The sequence below is a fragment of the Carcharodon carcharias genome, chromosome 2 (assembly GCF_017639515.1).
Source record: "Carcharodon carcharias isolate sCarCar2 chromosome 2, sCarCar2.pri, whole genome shotgun sequence".
In the NCBI taxonomy this organism is placed as follows: domain Eukaryota; kingdom Metazoa; phylum Chordata; class Chondrichthyes; order Lamniformes; family Lamnidae; genus Carcharodon; species Carcharodon carcharias.
This window is the reverse complement of record NC_054468.1, coordinates 103,718,613-103,735,398: the sequence shown is the minus strand read 5'-3', so window position 1 is coordinate 103,735,398 and position 16,786 is coordinate 103,718,613. Positions and strand designations below refer to the sequence as shown.

The 16,786-nt window shown below is 45.7% G+C and overlaps 1 protein-coding gene across 6 annotated transcripts in view; it reads right to left on the bottom strand.

The window, feature by feature from the left end:
* Positions 1-16,786, bottom strand: part of slco2a1 (solute carrier organic anion transporter family, member 2A1) — a 344,648-nt gene that overhangs the window by 111,252 nt on the left and 216,610 nt on the right. For all 6 annotated transcript variants that reach the window (XM_041216217.1, XM_041216234.1, XM_041216224.1 and 3 more), the window contains one exon: positions 322-403. In XM_041216217.1, the coding sequence (XP_041072151.1) occupies positions 322-403 (82 nt within the window). The remainder of the gene's footprint in view (positions 1-321; positions 404-16,786) is intronic.

Sequence of the window (16,786 nt, the reverse complement as noted above, 5' to 3'; positions counted from 1 at the left end):
AGAAAATGCTCAAATTCAGCAGAGAATACACAGGGAGTACTCAAACCAGAGCAGAGAATACACAAACTAAAATAGGGAATCACAGCAGAAAATGCACAAATTCAGTTCAAAATACTCAAACAACAGAAAATACACAAACCAAGCAGTGAGCACACAAACCAGAGCTGAACATACACGTCACAGCAGTGTACACAAACCAGAGCACAGACGACACAAATTACAGCAGGAAGTACAGAAATCAACTGCTGGTTTGATAGACAAAAAGCATGATGAAGGAAGAGTCACACATCTGGTGAAAATTGCTTCAATGTGAAGACTTACTCTTGATGAACTCTCTGATTGTCATTTCTTCCATCTTTTGTTCTTCCATCTCACTTAGTATATCAGATTCACTGCCTGACTTCTACAAAACAAAGTGATGATATCTACAGATTAAATATCTAAACAGTAGAGTGGATGATACCAGGCCTAGCCTGACCACGAATTTTTCAAGACCATCTCAGCAGTAAGCGCATTTCCCCAAAATCTACCCCTGCATAATTTTCAAAACTTTATTTGGATTATCTTTAAATAATCTGAGGGGATCATAATTTGTGATCTGCCTGAATCACATTCTCATTGAGAATCTTCATGCATTCTCCTCATTGCTTTGAGTGCTGCCCTGAGCTACTGGCTAGCTGCACAAAAGACCAGGAGCCCAGTAGCATACAAGGCATGTCTTTTGGTTCATCTCTAGTTCTTAAAAGCAGTCTGTCCCTCTTAAAGGTATGCTGTGCTGAACAACAGAAGCACACTGCTGACTGCCAGTGCTGAAAATTGAAGAAATGGATGGAAGACAGAGGGAAGGATCCACAAAGATGTGGCACTGGAGGCTTAAGTCATGGAGCTGGACAGGAGGAGTGAGGCCATGTTTTCGCAGGAGGCCAGAAACCGCTCAAGGAACAGACTCCTAAGGGAAGGGGGGCAAGTGGTCAACTCTTGGAGTGAAATCTTTAGGCCCTGTGTCCCCCCCCAGTGGGAATCACTCCCACTTCCATGTCCACCAGTGAACTTAGAGGCTCTGTCCCCAGAGACTGACCCCAAGGTCCCGGTTATAGGGCCAGAAGAAGTTTAATGATCTCATATGGGTAGTCCAGGTCAGTGAATGTATTCACAGGACATTTCCTATCCATCAAAGCTGCTTTTTAAAAATTCATTCACAGGATTTGGGCTTTGCAGGCTGGGCCAGCATTTATTGCCCTTCCCTAATTACCCTTGAGAAGTTGCTGGTGAGTTGCCTTTTTGAACCGCTGCAGTGCATGTGGTGTAGGTACACCCACAGTGCTGTTAGGATGGGTGTTCCAGGATTTTCACCCAGCGACAGTGAAGGAAGGAATGATGATATATTTCCAAGTCAGAATGGTGAGTGACTTGGAGGGGAACTTCTAGGTGGTGTGTTCCCATCTATCTGCTGCCCTTGTCCTTCTAGATGGTAGTGGTTGTAGGTTTGGAAGGTGCTGTCTAAGGAGCCTTGCTGAATTCCTACAGTGCATCTTGTAGATGGCATACACTGCTGTTATTGTGCACCAGTATTGGAGGGAGTGAATGTTTGTGGATGGGGTGCCAATCAAGCGAACTGCTTTGTCCTGGACGGTTTCCAGCCTCTTGAGTGTTGTGGGAGCTGCACTCTTCCAGGCAAGTGGGGAGTATTCCATCAAACTCCTGACTTGTGCCTTGTAGATGGTGGACAGGCTTTGGGGAGCCAGGAGGTGAGTTACTTGCTGCAGGATTACTAGTGTCTAACCTGCTCTTGTATCCACAGTATTTAATGCTCAATGCATCACACCTCTGTCCTCATCCAGCAACACATCATGGTGCTCAGATACAGCATCTCACCCTCACACTTCCCACTTATTGCAGCCTCTCAACCCCTCTCGTTCCTTCCACATACCTCCAGCAATTCAACCATGGCTGGCACATTACCCAAACACAGCACAACAGAATCACTGAATATCTACCTCTCTCCTGCAGGACAAGGTGGCACAAAACAAAGGGGAGGAGAGAGCTCCTCTTCCTCTGCAGAGAGTAGAGCTTGGTAGGTCTTCACTCATCTAGCCTGATGGCAGAAATGGTTCTTCACATTATGGCGTCAGCTGTGAAAGAGCCCACAGCATTCACCCTCACTGAGCGCATTCAGGATGAAGGTATTTTCCTGCTTTATGTCCCTTCTCAACTCTCAGCTCACCCTCATCCTGCTGTCTGGAATGATGTGCAAACTGCAGATGGTGTAACCATGAATGTCTTGCTTTACACCCCAGCCCTTCCTTACCCCAGTGCTCACCCCCCTCTGATTTTATTCTGGTCCGACCAGGTCAGCAGGAGGGGTGAACTAACTCCTTGCTGCGAGGCCCACTGAGTTGGTTATAACAGAATTTGAATTAAAAAGTTAAAAAAGGAGGCAATATTGCTAATTTTATATATTTAACAGTCTGTAGCTCAGTGTAAGAAATGAACCAGCCAAGTTCCTTACTCAACTAAAGATGCAGAAATTATTAACAAAAGATTTAAAATGTACAAATATATCCAATTACCCACTAGTGCAAAAGCACACCCACACAAAATCCTCCCAAGCATACAAAAAATAAGAAATAAAACTTTGCAGAGTATCAGATCTTAAAAACTTAGCCAAGTAACAAGTCAGAAAAAAACTCAACGTGTACCCAGATGCTTGCTCACAGCTGAAGGGTCCGAGTCCACAGCTGCTGGTTCTTGGGCTTTCTCACTGGAGACAGTGGGGTTGATTTGGAATTCTCCTTTAAGAATTCTCGGTTTACAACAAAGAGATCTTCTGGAGGGCTTTTCAAATCGCAAATAGTTCAACTTTGATGAAAGAGGTTGCAGAAGAGAAATGGTGTAAGGGTTTTGCCCCTCTGGCAGTTTCTCTCTATTTAAAATCCACTGGGCAATAACTGCTGCAAAGTGGCAGAGCCAGGTTGCCACTTCGCTCCCAGTCACTTCCCTTTAAATGAAGCCGCACCATTCTCACCCAACCTTTTGACTCAGGCCAGGTGAGAACAGTGAAGCGCATTGGGTTCCTGGGGCCTTGTGTCAAGGGCATTTGAGACAGAGGTATGAAGCCACACTCCCTTTTTTACAGCAGTAGCTGCTTTGGCAAGCCAGGGAGAAGGTAAGTTTGCAAGGTAAGTGGTTGGAATTGGGAGGGGGTGGTGGTGGTGGGAGGGATGGTCAGTGAGAGGGTGGTTGGTGGTGGGGGGTAGCCAGTGGGAGATGTCAGTTGGGATATTAGTGGAGACAGGGTCGGGGATAGTAGGGAGGGCAGTCAGGTGGGTGGGGGCGTAGTTAGGGGGCTGAGGGGGGCAGTTAGGGGCGCAGTGGTGTAGTTGATGGGGGAGGACTGTCAGAAGTAGGAGAGGGCAGTCAGGGGGTGGGGGGTAGCCGGAGGGGTGGAGGGTCAGTCAGGTGATCCAGTGGAGAGTCAAGAGGTTGGGGGCATAGTTGGAGAGAGTGGGGAAGCAGTCGGAGGATCCCGTGGACAATCACGGGGTCAGGGTGCAGTCGGGGGTGTCTTGTGGAGGGTCGGAGTTTGAGGCTGTAGCCAAGGGAGGGGTGCAAAGTAATTGGGCTGGCGGGGGAGTCCTGTGGGAGGGAGGTCATTGTGCGTTTGTACTATAGTTACCCAGAAGTTGGAAATGGTTTTAATTATTCTAACTTTTCCTGGGTAACTACTATTACAAGACAGCCAGAACCGGAAGTTTGCAGTTTAAATCAGTGTATCCGAGGATTCCAATTGCTCATCATTAGTTTGAACTTCCCGGGCAATTACTGTGCAATCCTTGCCCCAGCAGATCTTTGAGGTACCCCCCGAGGTTCAACACCCTGGAGAACGGAGGTTATGGGCCAGTGTCTTTTCACCCAAGAGCTGGATCATGTGACCGCTCTCTGTGGACTCCGTAGACTCAATGGGTAGAATTTTCCATCCCAGAACACAAGTCCAGTGGCGGGGGCGGCAACGGGGAGTGTTTCCTGCTAGGGAGACTGATGGGAATTCGCACCATATCGCGCGACCCTGGCTTCATTAATTATGCAGTGGGGGGTGTCCCGACAGTGGAGGGGGGTGGGCTGGACGGTGTGTGACCTGCCATCATATCTGAGCGCCATATTTAAAAGACACCCAGACATCAACTTACCCAACCTTCAGGGAGGAGATGACCTGAAGGGGACAGGGAACTCCAGGGCCCAAATTTAGCGATGCCTCCCCAGGCATCCTGCTTGATGAGGTGGAGGCCAGGAGGATGGGAAGAGGAGGCTGGGAAACCAACCCAGCATGGAAGACAGTCTCCAGGGCAGTCAGTGACCACAGCCATCCAGCGGAGGTCTGCTCTGCAGCGCAGAAAGCAGATGAATGTCCTTACCCGCTCCACCAAGGTAAATGAACCCTCAACTGCTCACACATACCTCATTGAATGGTACAGGGGACATGGGCCTCAGTGGCAACATGGTAAGGTCATGCTTCATAGCCCCACTGCAGTCCATCTACTCTGCAGGAGGAGATGCCACTGTGGATCCCTGATCCTGCCACACACAGAGCTTAGATGCCATCCAGAGGGGCTGAGGGGAAGGGACGGGGGCAGGGGGGAGGTTGGAAAGGGTTCAAACATTCAGGGTACCAGCAAGAACTGCTAATGACATGCCTCTGTTCGCCTTATCCTTATATTTGCATGTTTTAATTGCTCTGGAGGATACTGCCCCAGAAAGCTTGTGGACAGCCAGCAGTGCATCGATCACATGGCACACAAGCCAAGAGTTAGTTGTAAGACTGGAAGCATGAGAAAGATACCTCAGACACATGAACACATCTAAAAGATCTCACTGGCTTTGAGGAACAGGCAGCCAAACTAGCAGGGGTCGAAAGGGACAAAGCCTGCGGAGATGGAGAGGTCAACGGGCGGCCTCCATTCAGTAAGGATCCATGCATAATGTAGTCACATGACCTAAGGGTCATGTATTCCTCCATGTTGGAGGGAGCTCATGCATTCACTCACTCTCTCCTCTCTCATTTAACAGGTGCCAGCAGTAAGAGGGCAATGCCAGAAGAATGTCCAGCAATGGGCCAAGCCCAGAGAGGACACCAGATGAAGAAAGTGCACCTGTAGAGGCATCACAACAGTCATCTGCACCCCCGACCTGCCCAAAGATACACCCCGGTAGTTACCAGATCTAGCTTAAAAGGGGTCTCACATTCTGGTGGTCACTGCACGGACACGTGTCCGCAGCAGGAGGAGGCAAGGTCGGCCATGCTCACGAGCATTCGGAGGGCTGCTGTGGAAGAGGCATCTGTGATATTCGAGTTGGATGAGTCACCTCTGGAATCGTTTGCCCACAAGCTGCTGGGGAAGCTGCAAGAGGTGGCAGAACATCAGACAGAGGTGGCGGAGGCCTTCAACAGAGTGGCACGTGAGGCAGAGAAGTCTATCCGTCTGCTCTCTGAGAAAGTGGTGCCAATCTCTGCACACATGGTGGTCTCCATGGGGAAGGTAGCATTCTCCATGGAAAGCATCATCCAGCAGATTCTGCCAGAGACACGCAAAGACCTGCACTCCATTGCTCTAGCCATGGGTGAGCTTTCACAGTGGCTAGGCGAAAGGGGGATGGGGCACCTTGACCTCCTTTCAGGTTCCGCTTCTCCTCAAGGAGTCAGGCAGGGGCCCTTGGGCACCCAAAGGGAGGAGCAGCGGCAGTTGGACATGCCTGGGACCGCCACTCAAGAGTGTCAGGCCCTTCTGAATCTCCCTTCAGCCTCTTCCTATGTGTCCACAGAGGAAGCAGCTGCCCCTCAGCACGACAGCCAAAGTAAGCTGAGGCCCAGGTCTCCAGAAGACAACCGCCAAGTTCATCCAAGGTAATGGCCAACAGGTAAGCAGGCTGCCCCCACCCTGCTGCAGATGTCAGGGGAGCACTTAGAAGAAGTGGTAGGGAGAGAAAAATTAAGAAGTTTTGTTTTCACATGTGGTTGCACGGGTGCACTATCATAGTAAAACTTATCACACTTGTGTGAATATAGTTCACTTGCGCTTTAATCGTATCTGATATGTTTTACTTGCCAGTCGTTAAGCCTCTGCCCACCCCATCACCCACCCACCCCCTTTTGCCAAGGGACACCCCCATGTGCCCCAGAGTCACGCATGTGGAGGGAGGGAAAGGTATTTGCCAGGGCCCTTGCGAGCCACGTGCAAGAAGTCTCCTATGCACAGAGCCTTTTCCCTTCACACTCTCATTTACCCCAAGGCCCTAGATGTCAGGAAGATATAATAACGTCATTAGAATTTATTTGTAAAATAATGGTATCTATGTATGTGTGTGTGTGTGTGTGTGTGTGTGTGTGTGTGTGTGTGTGTGTGTGTGTGTGTGACTGACTTAATTGGATTAAAGCCAGCTGGTCTGAAGGCTTTGATGTATTAGAAGCTAAACTAGGTTTGACATGTTAAATAGGTAAACATGGGGGAAGTTTAGAATGTAAGGTATAAAAGAACAATTGCATTTTTAAATAAACCAGACTAGATTGTTTTCAAAGGAGGGGTGAAATGTGTCACCTCGCCAAGTGAAGTTCAGAAACAGTGTGTTAATTTTTCCCAACGATACTTGGTAAAATTGGTAATATGATAAATCTTAACCCCAGTCCAAAGACATGGTAGCCAGGGTTTCCCGGTCGGCGACGTGTAAAATGACGCGGGATGATGTTGAGCGCAACTCCCGATGTCACCCCGCCCTATTTAAATTTTCAGGAAGGCGGGGGCTCAGCAGAATCAGCTGTGCGCCCACCGACCTGTCAATGGCCAAATGAGGCCATTGACAAAGTCATTAAAGTAATTAGTGGACCTGCCCGTCCAACCTTAAGGTTAGCGGGCAGGCCGGGAGCCCTGACAGGCATTAGAAAAAGCGTGAAACCTTACCCACGGGTGGGATGAGGTTTCATGTAGGTTTTAAAAAATTTAATAAAAGTGTATTTGAAAGTGATGGACATGTCCCAACTCATGTGACAGTGTCACATGAGGGGACATGTCAGGGAAATATTTTTTTCTATTTTGCAAATTTTTTATTGTGGAGCCGATCTTCCTGAGGCAGCACTGAGTCTCAGGGAGATGAGCGAGCTCTTTCATGTGCATGTGTGAAAGAGCGCAGTCTCGACTCAGGAAATCTCCCCCCGCCCGCACAAGGAGTACATAGCACTTCCTGGCGGATGTCACGCTGGACAGGCCTTAATTGGCCCGCCCACGTAAAATGGCAGTGTGCCCCCAATCAGGGGCACCGATCGGAGGCGCACCTCTACGTGCCCACTCCTCAACCTCGCTCCCCAACAGGGGGAAAATTCTGCCCAGTGAAACAATGGGAATTTGCAAAGGAGAATCTATGTATAAAGGAGAGTAGATTGTGTGTAAAGGCAGGCATTTTAAGATCTAATAAGTGTGAAAGGCCTTCAGCATCTATGCCTCAAGCTGCTGTCTACAATGAAATGAAATTAAGAAAGCTCACTTTGAATTGGATTGTTCACGGTATCATGTTTCTTTGCCTGGGTTTTTTTTAATTTATGTGTCTTATTACTGCCTTAGTGGAGGTGTAGCTGGGAGTCAAATTATTTGGGGGTTTGGAAGCTATTTTCAGAGTAATTTGTAGACATATGTATGTGCTTAAAATAATTTCTCTTATTAATAAATGTTTAATCTAGTTTTGTAAAAACCTATAAGGCTCGGTGGTCTTACTACTACTGAATTCAAAGATGGATCTCGAAACATATAAATAGCAAAAATAGTTGTGGCAGTTGTTTTAAGTTTCCCTCTGGGATTTGAACAACTCAATATTTACCATCAGCTATGCCACAACACTAGCACTGTCAGTACTACATGCTGGGGTTCCCCTTCAGTTGTCCAGTTGAGCTGACCTGCATCTCCACCCACCCCCCATGACCCAACTCCCATGGAGCATCTCGAGATCACCAGCACGAGGTTCTGGATAGATTCGAGTAGCCATGGTTCGTGTAACGTTCCAAGTTGAGTTTAATACATTTCCGAACCTCCCACTCTATACCACCTCACTCAGCCACCTGCCACCACCAACCTCCCACGCCTCCCTCTAGGCTTCAACAACTGCCACAGCTCTTCATTCCTCTCCTCTGTATTAAATACCCACCCAAAGCACAAACCATTACCGCCTGCCAGTATCTCCTGCAGCTTGAAGATCCACCTCCTGGAAGCTGCAGCTTGAAGATCCACCTCCTGGAAGCTGCAGCTTGAAGATCCTTGTGGTTGATGCTCAGCCCATCCACTTTTCCATGTGGTGTTCCTGGGTCCAGTCATTGGAGCCTCCATCATGACTCCTGAGTTCCTGACGCTGCCCCAGACCTCCTTCAGGGAAGTACCACATTGGTCCAAAATTTGTTCAGGGCCAGCGTGATTTCCTGATGGCAACACTATCAATTGGACAGGGGCAGGGCGGTGGCATGGGCAATTCCAGTCGGGCTTTCATCTACATTCCATTGATGGAGTGCAAATCAGTTTCACACCAGTCTCTGGCAGGAGTTGCAACCCACAGTGGCGGGAGGGGAGAGATAATTTTACGCCAGAAGGAAACTGATTTCTCAGCTCCCGCTATATTTTGACATCTGCACCACCCCTCCAGCCCCACTACCGCACTCCCCCTCACCACCCTAACCACCACCCCTGCTGTAAGTCAGTGTTTAGGAAAAGGTGTTCTTTTCAAAAAAGCCCAATACATATGTATGCTCAGCCGATGAAATTATAAATTAATATTTTAGACAACGCATCTTCAGAACAATTCTTTCAGGTATTCAAGAACTGTCACCTGCCCATCAACAGCACATCCAGGAGGAAGAAAGGCAGTAAACCTAATCCAGTGTTGAGAAAGCCCTGTCACTCAATCTGTCACTTTTAGCTATCATCTTAGAAACTGGATTTTTCTGGGGTGACATACAGCAAAACACTGGTGAGGATGCACACAGGGATAGCTGATATATTGGTGGGGCCTGCCAGACAGCCTCTTGTCACTGTCAAGAAGCATGGAGACATCTGGCTCCAACAGATAGAGGGCATTGCATGAAGCTTGAAATTCATTCTTTGTAATGTGGTGAGAGTGGCCAAGTCCATGACACCTCCAGCAGACCTGACCATGATGCAGCATCCAATGGCCGATGTCGCATCTTCTGCTGCGGCTAAAGCAGAGGCTACTCAACCTCTCACTGCTTCAGTGGAAGCTCAGACACAGGTCATAAGATCAATGCTTGTTGCTATGCAGGCTCAGGCTGCCACCATGAAGGCTGCAGCTACCAGTGCTTAAAGGCTTTCACAGCATTCCGTTAATCTGTGGAGTAGCAGATCACTGTGACTGCTGATGCATCACCCTGAAGGAGTGAGAGTGGCTCTGTGGCGTATGAACCTGCTGTTGTCTCTCAGGATGACAATACTTATGCTCCCATCACTGTATGCACCAGACCGCTTGATGTTGTCTGTCAGCCCTTGCCAAGAAGGTACAGTCTGGGGCCAGGCATCAAAGGCCCAGAGCTGCTCGAGATCCTCCTGCAAGGCCATCTGCAGTCTCCCCCAGTGAAAGTCAGCAGCCTTTCACCAGCCATGCAGAAACCATTGTAGTAGCACAGTGTACGGACACTGTGGGCAGGCATAGGAACCCACATGGCAGGCACGAAGGAAATGCACAAGGTGATTGGTTCAGTTTTGTTTGCAGAATTGGATGTTTTGTTGGATAAAGATGTGAATGGAGAGATTTTTGTAGGCTTTTATTGTAGGATGGAGATCAAGGGGCTATTGTGATGAATAATGAGGTGGGGAAGAGCGGATCCATGGTGGAAAAGGGAGCTTGCCCTATGGAAACTGGGTCAGAGCAGCTGCTCTCAGACAGCCCATCTAGAGTGGAGAGGTCCACAGTGCATCCGACCTGCCTCCTCCTCTTCATCCCTGAGTTGACTCTGGATTCCTGATGGCAATCCTCATAATAGTGATGCTTGGAAGGTGCAGCAAACCACCATGATCTTTGATACTGACTCCAGTGTGTACTGGAGAGCTTCCCCTAAGCAGTCAAGCATTGGAACTGTTGCTTTGGCACACCTATGGTCTTCATAGTGTTCCTGGTAGCTTTATAATTCTCTTTAAATGCACATTGTCCTCACATAGTCAGGTGGAAGAGAGGATGCCCAGCAGCCATGTGTACAGGGGGATGTCTTTGTCCCTGAGGAGCCACCCCTTGAATTTCTAGAGGTCTAAAACTATGGGGAATGGAAGGGGCAGTGGGAGTATGATCTGCAGAACCATGTGTGTGCTTATCTTTTTCTTGTTTGGGGTTTCCATAGTGCCAGCATGAGCAGTATTACAGAGCCCAATTCGTGACCTTGGTTTTTGAAATAGAGAAAATTGAATTTCATTGGTACTTTGGAGGAATAAGATATATGAAGAAGTGAGAGTGATGGATTATACTAGAGGAGGAAGTAGTACTATATTAGAAAGCAGTGGACTAAGAAGGACTATGAGAGATACAGAGACAGGTTTACAATGCATGCACGTAAACACATAAAGCGTGGTGAATAAGGTTGGTGAGCTACCAGCAAAAATAACAGTCAGAGAATATGATGCATTGGCTTAAAAATGGTGAAGAATGTATCCTTGAATATGGCATAGGGTAAATAAAGGTAAGGAGTTAAATGCGTGGCTCAAAGATTGGTGTGGGAGGAATGGGTTTCAGTTCATGGGGCACTGGCATCAGTACTGGGATAAAGAGATCTTTTCCGATGGGCTGGGTTTTACTTGAACCGTGCTGGGACCAGTGTCCTGGCAAATCAAAAAACTAGGGCTGTAGAGAGGGCGTTAAACTAAATAGAGGGGAGGAGGGTTCTGGAGAGGGGATATATAGCAAAAAGATGTGGCAGCATTGCAGGGCAGCTACTTAGGTAATGATACCCAGAGTGCGACAGGAAGGGACAGAGTGTACAAACATACAAAAAAGCAGCAAATAAAGTGAAAGGGGGAAAAAATGGTAAAAATGCAAAATGAATGGCGCTGCACTTAAAAGCATGAAGTATTCAGAACAAAATAAATGAATTAAAGGCACAAATTGAGGTTAATGGGTATGATCTTATAGCCATTACAGAGACATATAAAGTTGCTGGAAAAAATAACAAGCCTGAGGATTGGGAGCAGTTTAGAATTCAGAGAAGGGGGACCGAGAGATTAAGAGGGGAAAAATCGAATATGAGAGGAAACATGCAAGGAACATAAATGCAGGCTGTAAAAGCTTCTATAAGTTTGTAAAAAGAAAAAGATTAGTGAAGGCAAATGTAGGTCCCTTACAGTCTGAAAGGGGAGAATTTATAATAGAAAACAAGGAAATGGCAGAGCAATTAAACAACTACTTGAGTTCTGTCTTCATGGAGAAAGACACAAATAACTTCCCAGAAATACTAGGGAACCAAGGATCTGGTGAGAAGGAGGAATTGAAGGAAATTAACATTACTAAAACAATAGTGCTGGAGAAATTAATGGGACTGAAAGCCAATATATCCCCAGGACCCGATAATCTGCATCCCAGTGTACTAAACAAGGTGGCCATGGAAATAGTGGATGTGTTGGTTCTCATCTTCCAAAATTCTGTAGATTCTGCAACTGTCCTGGAAGATTGGAGGGTGGCAAATGTAACCCAATATTTAAAAAAGGAGGAAGGGAAAAACAGGGAATTACAGACCAGTTAGCCTAACATCAGCAGTAGGGAAAATGCTAGAGTCAATTATTATTGATGTGATAACAGGACACTTCGAAAATATCAACAGGATTAAACAAAGTCAACATAGATTTATGAAATGCATGCAATGCCTTCATTGCAAGAGGACTTGAGTACAGGAACAAGGCTGTCTTACTGCAGCTGTACAGGGCCTGGGTGAGATCACACCTGGAGTATTGTGTACAGTTTTAGTCTCCTTATCTAAGAAAGGATATATTTGCCATTGAGGGAGTGCAGCGAAGGTTCACCAGGCTAATTCCTGTGATGGCAGGATTGTCGTATGAGGGCCGACTAGGCCTGTATTCACTGGAGTTTAGAAGAATGAGAGGAGATGTCATTGAAACATATAAAATTCTGGCAGGGATGGGCAGACTGGATGCAGGAAAGATGTTTCCTCTGGCAGGGGCCGTCTAAAACAAAGAGTCACAATCTCAGGATGCAGGCAGGCCATTTAGGACCTAGATGAGGGGAAACCTCTTCACTCAGAGGGTGGTGAACCTATGGAATTATCTACCACAGAAGGCTGTGGAGGCCAAGTCACTGAATATATTTTAAGAAGGAATTAGATAGATTTCGAGACTCTAACGATGTCAAGGGGTATGGGGAGAGAGCGGGTGTATGGTGTTGTGATAGAGGATCAACCATGATCGTATTGAGTGGTGGAGCAGGTTCAAAGGGCCAAATGACCGACTCCTGCTTCTATTTTCTATGTTTCTATGGGAAGGGAAATCATGTTTGACAAACCTACTGGAGTTCTTTGGAGACATAACCTTCAAAATAGATGAGGGAGAAGCTGTGGGTATGGTGTATTTGGATTTTCAGAAAGCTTTTAATAAAGTCCCACAAGAGGTTCTTGGTAAAATTAAAGCACATGGGATTGGGGGAACTATATTAGGATGAATTGAGAATTGGTCAACAGACAGGATTCAGAGTAGCAGGTGCTGACTAGTGGGGTACCACAGGGATCATTGCTTGGGCCCCAGCTATTCACAACAAATATCAATGATTTGGATGAGGGAACCAAATGTAATATTTCCAAGTTTGCTGACGACACGAAACTTAGTGGGAATGTGAGCGATGAGGAGGGTGTTAAGAGACTTCAAGGTGATTTAGACAGGTTGAGCAAGTGGGCAAATACATGGCAGCAGTATAACATGGATACAGGTGTACTTATCCACTTTGGTAGGAGAAACAGAATGGCAGCGTATTACTTAAATGGTGATATATTGGGAAATATTGATGTATAAAGGGGCCTGGGTGTCCTTGTACACCAATCACTGAAAGCAAGCATGCAGGTGCAGCAAGCAGTTAAAAAGGCAAGTGATATGCTGGCCTTCATTGCGAGAAGACTTGACCACAGGAGCAAGGGTGTCCTGCTGTAGTTGTACAGGGCCTCGGTGAGATCATACCTGGAGTACTATGTGCAGTTTTGGTTTCCTTACCTCAGAAAAGATATAATTGCCATTGTGGGAGTGCAGCAAAGGTTCATCAGACTGATTCCTGGGATGGCAGGATTGTCATATTGGGGGGGGAGATTGGACCACTAGGCCTGTATTCACTGGATTTTAGAAGAATGAGAGGGGATCTCTTTTAAACATATAAAATTCTGACAGGGCTAGACAGGCTGGATACTTCATCTGGCTGGGAGAGTGTAGAACAAGGGGTCACAGTCTCAGGCTACGGGGTAGACTATTTAGGACTGAGATGAGGAGAAAATTCTTCACTCAGAGGGTGGTGAGCCCATGGACTTCTCTGCCACAGAATGTTGTGGAGGCCAAGTCACTGAACATATTTACGAAGGAAATAGATAGCTTTCTGGACTCTAAAGGCATCAAGGGGTATGGGGGGAACACAGGGGTTTGGTGTTGAGATAGAGGATCAGCCATGATCATACTGAATGGCGGAGCAGGCTTGAAGGACCAAATGGCCTACTCCTGCTCCAATTTTCTATGTTTCTATGTTTCAGGAAGCCAGGATATAGAAACGGTTTGGGCAGAGATGAGGAATGGTAAAGGCAAGAAGTAACTTGCGAGAATGTTTTACAGGCCCCCTAACAGTACCCACACGGTAGTATGGAATATAAAGGGAGAGGTAATGAGAGCTTGTCAGAACAGCATGGTGATGATCATGGGGGATTTTAATGGTGGGAAAAGTCAGATATGCTAATGTAGCCTAGATAAGAAATTCATAGAATTCCTTTTTGAGAATAGCACATTCTGGAGCCAACTAGAGAGCAGGCTATACTAAACCTGGTATTGTGCAACGAGATAGGTATAATTAATGATTTCACAGTGAAGGCACCCCTAGGCAGCAGTGGTCATAATACGATTGAATCTTACATTCAGTTTGAGGGAGAGAATAGTAGGTCTAAGACTAATATTTTAAACTTAAATAAGGACAATTATGAGGGTACGAAAGCAGAGCTAGCTAAAGTGAACTGGCAATTTAGGTTAAAGGATAGGTCAATGGAAATGCCATGGTGGACATTTAAGGGAATATTTCAGAATATACAGAATAGATACATTCCAACAAGAAAGAAGAATTCCAAGGGAAGGATCCATAATCTGTGGCTAACTATAGAAGTTAAAGGTAGTAACAAACTTAAAGGAGGGAGAAATTAGAATATGGGAGAAAGCTAGCTAGAAATTTAAGCACAGATAGAGTTTTTATAGATATTTTAAAAAGAAAAGAGTTAACAAAGTGAGCGTTAATCCTACAGAAGTTGAGTCTGTGCAATTAGTATTGGAAAATGAGATAGCAGATTAATTGAACAGGTATTTTGCATCGGGCTTCAGTGTAGAGGATACTCGTAACATCCCAGAAATAGCTGTAAATCAGGAAATGGAAAGAAGGGAGGAACTCAAGAAAATTATAGTTACTAGAGAAGTAGTACTTAGCAAATTGTTGAAACTATGGATTGACAAGTCCCTGGCGTGATGGATTTCAACCTAGGGTCTTAAAAGAAGTGACCAGTGAGATAGTTGATGTGTTGCTTTTAATTTTCCAAAATTTACTAGATTTGGGTAAGGCTCCATTAGATTGAAAAATAGCGAATGTAATCCTTTATTCAAAAAGGGAGCAAGACTGAAAGCAGGAAACTATAGGCCAGTTTTCTTAACATATCTCATGGGGAAAATGTTAAAAGCTGTTATTAAATATGTTATAACAGGGCACTTAGACAAATTCAAGGTATTCAGCCAGTCAACATGGTTTTGTGAAAGGGAAATCATGTTTAACAAATTCATTGGAGTTCTTTGATGAAATAACAAGTTCTGTGGATAAAGGAGACCAGTGGATGTACTGTACTTAGATGTTCAGAAGGCATTTGATAAGGCGCCACATCAAAGGTTATTGTGGAAAACAAAAGCTCATAGTGTAAGGGGTATTCTGACATTTTGGCAGGAAGAATAAAAAAAAGCATGTTATCTAAATGGTGAGAGATTGCAGAGCTCTGAGATGCAGAGGAATCTGCATTAATCGTAAAAGGTTAATATGCAGGTACAGCAAGTAATTAGGAAAGCTAATAGAATGTTATTGTTTATTGCGAGAGGAATTGAATGCAAGAGTAGGGAGGTTATGCTTCAGTTGTATAGGGCACTGGTGAGACCACATTTGGAGTACTGTGTACAGTACTGATCTCCTTCTTGAAGGAAGAATGTAAATGCGTTAGAAGCAGTTCAGAGAAGGTTTACTAGACTAATACCAGGAATGGGTGGGTTGTCTTATGAGGAAAGGTTATACAGGCTAGGCTTGTATCCATTGGAGGTGGACCCTTGCAGAAGGAATCTGAGAGAAAGCATCGATTTGGGAGAAGATTCCAAAGCGAGCTCTTCGAAAGTGGAGATTGGAAACCCTTGTGCGAAAGACGGGGTTCTGTAAGACTGGTTGGCTCACAGTGTGACAAGCCTTTGGGGGAGTTGAGGAGAGATCCATTGCACCTGTTTGGGGTGGCATGTGTCACTTGGTTTCAGAGTGTGGTGTGCCTGACCACAGGTCACCTATTGGTTTGCATGGCCTCTGTACTTACTGTGAACATTAGAGTATAAGATAGCTTTTATAACTTGTGTTATCCTTTCAAATCTGTATATATCTGTAAAGGTATAATTGTGAGTGAAGGAGTATTGTAATATAGTTCATCTTTTCTTGTTTAATAAATGTTTTGTTATTTTGCTAAAATTTCATTAGCTGACTCCTGTGAATCTGTTCAGTAGCCACTTTCCACATATCTAAATAAAAAATAAAAGTTAGGATCTATCAAGCCGGGTTCCACCCTGAGATCTGGCTTGTCCAGTAGTAACATCAGCTGGGATCATAACAAGATGGTTAGATTCTCTCTTGTTGGCACTTGTGAGAAGCATATGTTACATGTCTAAATGTTGTCCAGGTCTTGCTGCATTCGGACATGGACTGCTTCAGTATCTGAGGAGTTGCGAATGTTGCTGAACATTGTGCAATCATCAGCAAACATCCCCATTTCTGACCTTAATATGGAGGGAAGGTCAATGATGAAGCAGTTGAAGATGGTTGGGCCTTGGACCCACTCTAAGGAACTCCTACAGTGATGTCCTAGGATTGAGAAGATTTATCTCCACAAACATCCACCTTCCTTTGTGCCAGGTATGACTCCAACCAATGGAGAGCTTTTTCCTTGATTACAATTGTACTTGATTACAATCAATTTTTACTAGGCCTCCTTGATGCCACAAACCGTCAAATGAGGCCTTGATGTCAAGGGCAGTCATGCTCACCTCACCTCTTGAATTCAATTAGTTTGTTCATTTTTGATCAATGCTGTAATGAGGTCAGGAGCTGAGTGAACCTGGCGAACTGAGCATCTGTAAGTAGGTTATTGCTGAGTAAGTATTGATTGATAGCACTGTCGACGACCCTATCCATCACTTTGCTGATGGTCAAGAATAGGCTGACGGGGTGAGAATTTGGTAGGCTGGATTTGTTCTGTTTTTTCGTGGACAGGAAATACGTGGGTAAT